This window comes from Morone saxatilis, unplaced genomic scaffold (assembly GCF_004916995.1).
Source record: "Morone saxatilis isolate NCDOM2014 unplaced genomic scaffold, NCSU_SB_2.0 Contig15, whole genome shotgun sequence".
NCBI lineage: Eukaryota > Metazoa > Chordata > Actinopteri > Moronidae > Morone > Morone saxatilis.
Genome location: NW_023339707.1, coordinates 1,649,413 through 1,654,065, shown reverse-complemented (window position 1 = coordinate 1,654,065; position 4,653 = coordinate 1,649,413). Strand labels below are relative to the sequence as shown.

The 4,653-nt window shown below is 41.3% G+C and overlaps 1 protein-coding gene across 2 annotated transcripts in view; it reads right to left on the bottom strand.

Moving 5' to 3' along the window:
- Positions 1 to 6: 6 nt before the first annotated feature.
- LOC118324909 (protein kinase C zeta type-like) overlaps positions 7 to 4,653 on the bottom strand; it is a 132,533-nt gene continuing 127,886 nt past the window's right edge. For both annotated transcript variants that reach the window (XM_035657416.1, XM_035657417.1), the window contains one exon: positions 7 to 1,885. In XM_035657416.1, the coding sequence (XP_035513309.1) occupies positions 1,798 to 1,885 (88 nt within the window). In that variant the 3' untranslated portion in view covers positions 7 to 1,797. The remainder of the gene's footprint in view (positions 1,886 to 4,653) is intronic.

Sequence of the window (4,653 nt, the reverse complement as noted above, 5' to 3'; positions counted from 1 at the left end):
ACCTGTCCTACCAAATAAAGGCATAGAAAGCCACAAAAACATCTTACAATAAATCAAAAAATGATTAAAATCACGATGTGACGTGTGTTGGGGTTTGTACCAAACAAACATGTTTTCGTACATCTGGAGAAACAAGCTGTGGAGTACAGTACTTCATTAGCACCGCAGCTTCTGTGATATTGCACTTGGACAATTTCCATAATATGTTGATTAGTTGTACAGCTCTAAAACAATATTAACAATAAATCTGAATATCATTCTAGCAGGATTTTTAACTGCAAGAACAGATTATAATTTAATTTGGACTTTAACACAGGACTGAGCTTCGTTCAGGTTGCATCGTGTAAAGCCAGCCTTGGTGCGGAGATGGAAACCCACAACGAGCCCAAAATGGAAATGGAGACACGTTTCCACAAGACAGCACAACCAACCGGTCATGTGATCTTTTCGCCTGGCTGCAGATGGTCACGCAGTGGCAGCTGGTGTGGAAGAATCTGTGCTCGGCCAGCAAGCCTGTACACGCTGCCGAGGCCGGAGCCAATGAACTGCTTTTGTTTTTCAGCTGAAGTCCTGATATAATGTGTTTCTGGAGCTGCCAGACTGTGATTAGCAGCGAGTATAATGTGGTCTTTATACGCCTTTATGCTGGGTTTCATCACAAATACAGGACTGTATGGATGCTGCACAACACCCATCAGTAACATTTCTGAATGACAGTTTGGCATTGGGAAAACTCTTGGTAAGCAGGACACAATCTTCACTATTCAATATCTACACACCTAGCTTTACCCTTAAGCCACCAGTTGTTGCCATTTCTGACTCTTGTCAATCTATAGACCAGTCATAAATACTCAGGACTGACACAAGCTACCGTACTCCAAAAACATTGGTTCCCCTAAAAATTTGAATGGTTTGGACCAACCCTGGCAGTCTATCCGCGGTTCCAATTGGTCATGATTGGTGAAGACAAATGTTCAATAAGAGATAAGTGCAATCAGAGACATGGTACTTAATACGATCTTTGAGGCACTTCTTAAATAAAAAGTCGTCTCCCAGTTAGAGCTCCCCCCGTTGTTTGTGAAAATCGTAAAAGATAAAAGGAAATGTTTGTGGGTACAGATGAAAATGTGCCACTTGCATTGATAAAAAGGCATCGTCAATTTTGGATTCACTACCTACATTATAATACACATTAATAACTTATTCTTTTCCTTTGTCATTGTACATTCTTGTTTCGTGTGAGGCGTTGGCCCCCCTACAAGATAGAAAAAGAAATTAAAAAAAGAAAAGAAAAAGTGCACGTAAAATTCTTCAGCAGAACTGTCATATTCATCCAGGGATGTGAGACGGGCTGAAATGTGTTCGTGGTGGCAGGCACAGAATGAAACAGCTCTCTGTTCAAATGTCAAAGCTGCACTTTGACACGAGGATGGATGGACATTCTGAGGGGAGAAAGGAATGAAGCCAAAGGAGAAAAAGAAAAGGGGAAGACAACGTAACGACAGGGAATGTTCTTGAAGTCCAGTGTCTTTGTTTTCCTTGTAGATACCAACAAAGAAGAGTTTGGTACCCCAACAAAACAATCTGAATCGTCCAGGAAGGAAACTCTCCCATTCTCCTGTTTGCTTTTGCCTTGTCGACAGGTCCAGAAGGTGAGTTCGGCCTCCCTGTTGTCCTTTACTCTTCCTCCTCCTCTTCCTCCTCCTCGCCTTTCAGAGTTGGCTTGCGAGTGGTTTTTGGCTGAGACGGCAGCTTGGACAAACAGTAGGTGGGCGAAGGAGGAAGCTGGTCTCTCCTTCATACAGACTCTTCTGTGGATAGCAGCAGGGGGTTGATGTATTCAAATCCCTCAAACTCTGACTGGTCTATTCTCTTGATGACGTCCCTGAGGAAAGGGAGACAGAGAGAGGAATTAGAGGTGTTTCATCACAAACCCAGAGCACAATGCCATCTACAGCAAACCTGGATCAAGTTCTGAACAAAGGGACGGAGTTTCACAGCACTGACAGAAAGAGTGTCTTATTACTGTGCTTTGAGAAAAGTTCCTTTTCCATTTTACCCTTTACTAAAAGGTGTGCATCTGATTTTTATTTTTATTCAATTTATTTATTTTACCGTTATTTAACCAGATAAGTCAACTGAGAACCAATTCCATAATGGCAGCAAGGAGGTTGATACAATAAATGCAAATAACAATACAGTTGTAAATACAGCTGTAACAACACAATATACAGTACTGTATTGTACAATACAGTATGTACTGAAAAGAGGTACAGACTTTCATTCCAAGTCAGACGTCCGTAACAACTGGGTACAGGATCGCTGTGAATCAGGGCTGGAACCCAATATCCCACTATTCCTGCATTGGATAGGTATTCACTTTCCAATTTTGGGATTCAGATATTTGCACAGCCCTCTCTCTTACTGCACACACACTGACTTGCACCATCCCGCCTCTTTCTGTTTCTTTTCCTCGCAGTGTCAGACAGGGACAGACTCGTACAGGCTGTGTGTGTCGGCTCTGTTGACTTTCTTCTTTCTGTTGTCAAAGTCGCCCCAAAAACTCATATTGTGCATTTGGATTCCTCAGTTCAGCTTTACTGGTGCTGGACATGTGTTGCTGAAGCACAATTACTGTAAGAACAACACTGAATAAAAAAAACTATTTTCATTCTTTGATTAATACAAATAATTGTTGAGAAAATAAAACTGGTAAATGTAATGGAATAATTTGTATATATACAGTATATAAGTAATCAAGTTATTATTCAATCAAATCAATAGTAAAACAAATGGAGATGGTGTCAGTACAATATAATAAGTGTCTGTTTATATATCTATGTCCCATAAGTTTGTGATCAGTATGTCATAGTGAGTTTGGAAAAAAGGGTGTTCTATATCTGGGGCATTATTGGCTTTTACTACCAAACTGACAGTAGAGAAACAACAGGAAGTCAACAGGGTTAGGGTTAGACTACTAGTTATATTACTTTTCTGCTACTCCCCACGAAATTGGTAATTGTGTCCTTTTCCCCAAAAATTCAGACTGACGACGATTAAAATCCAGTTTTGTTTGTTAAAATCAAAGTAATAGAATATTTCCTGCTGCTGAATGTCAGCATTTCCATCTCCGAGGCTAGTTTCCTCCACAATTACAAAATGAATCCAAGGATGGGATGTTGGATTCAAAATCAGTAGGGGTGACAACAAAAGTAAGGTTGTAACTAATTATTTTTTTGGGGAACTGTAATATTATTACTGAAATGTATTAGTAATTAGTTACACTACTAGTGACTAGGAAAGTAATATGATTAGTGTACTATTTTTACTAGTAATGTCTTACTGCCCAACAGTGCTAATGTCAGGGTTGCTGGAGCGAAATAGCTGAAAAAAAAATATTTTTCCTCCCATCTGATCTCATGCTGAATACTTCTCAAGCCGTAAGGTTTGAGGTCAACCACCAACTACAACAATTAACGGGAAAACAGCTTTTTTATGTGTTTACCGAAACATGGCTGTTGGTTTTTCTATTTTCGGGGTCACAGAGCATAAGGGTGGGCAGGAATGAAAACCACAGAGAGCGGGACACACAAGAACAGACGGGCGCAGCCAAGGTTTGGCGAGTTGACCAAAACCAACCACAGTGTGTTCAACCACGTAAAGTGCCCCTTTTCTTCCAGGCTTGGATGGCTTGAAAGGCATTACCAGATGCCAGAATGACAGAGGCAGAGATGAGGAAGGACAGACAGGGGAGTGAAGCTGCGGCAGACCCAGGAGAGTACGTCCAGCAAAACGCACTGAGCGACATATAACCTGTTTTTTAACTGCCTTTGTGTCAACCATTAAACTAGAAATGAACATTCACAACCATTGACGAGCCTTACTGAATTCTCACGTGTGTTTGTGGACCAACATCTTTTAAAGCCCTCTCCAGACATGCTTTCACAACAAATAAACAACATATTTCCTGCCTGTCAACCAATAATGTGTGCGATGTGTTTTTTCCACACAAAAACATAGTTTTCCTCCTTAAACACAAGCATGTCTCCTCCTTCACTTGTAAAGTCCATTCTCAGTGGATGTTGCACTGGTCGCTTCAAGTTCTCTACACTCCACTCGTACCAAGTTGATCTGGACCAGGATGACTCCAGACTATTTGTGCATCGTACAATGCTGGCTGGTGGCCCCGCCCCTTAAAATCAGCATGCTCTCAATGAGCACCAGAGAAACTTTCCTCTTTCCAGGCAGACTAATGTGAACCACTCCTTCTACGTGTCCAAACTCCTGCACATACAGCATTCAACACGCACACTGTACGAGACAGGAACATAACACCTGGTTTCTGACTGGAGGGGGCTATAACAGCAACAAACACCACATCCTGGCAGCCATGCTCCATTTTCTTTTATTGACCCACAAGGGTGGTGTCCTCCCAAAATAATCTTACTGCCAAGTTTGTTTGAAAAGTCCCATCTGTCCAGAACCTTAGAAAAAACCTACCCTGATTTCAGCAGATCACCTGTCACTGCCCTGCCCCAACTTTTATGTTTTGTTTTTGTCTACAGTAACTTACTAATCAGTTCTTACCATCTACATGTCCTTGGTGACAGTGATTTGGATTGAAGTGTCTGACTTTGGCACTTGTTGACATTT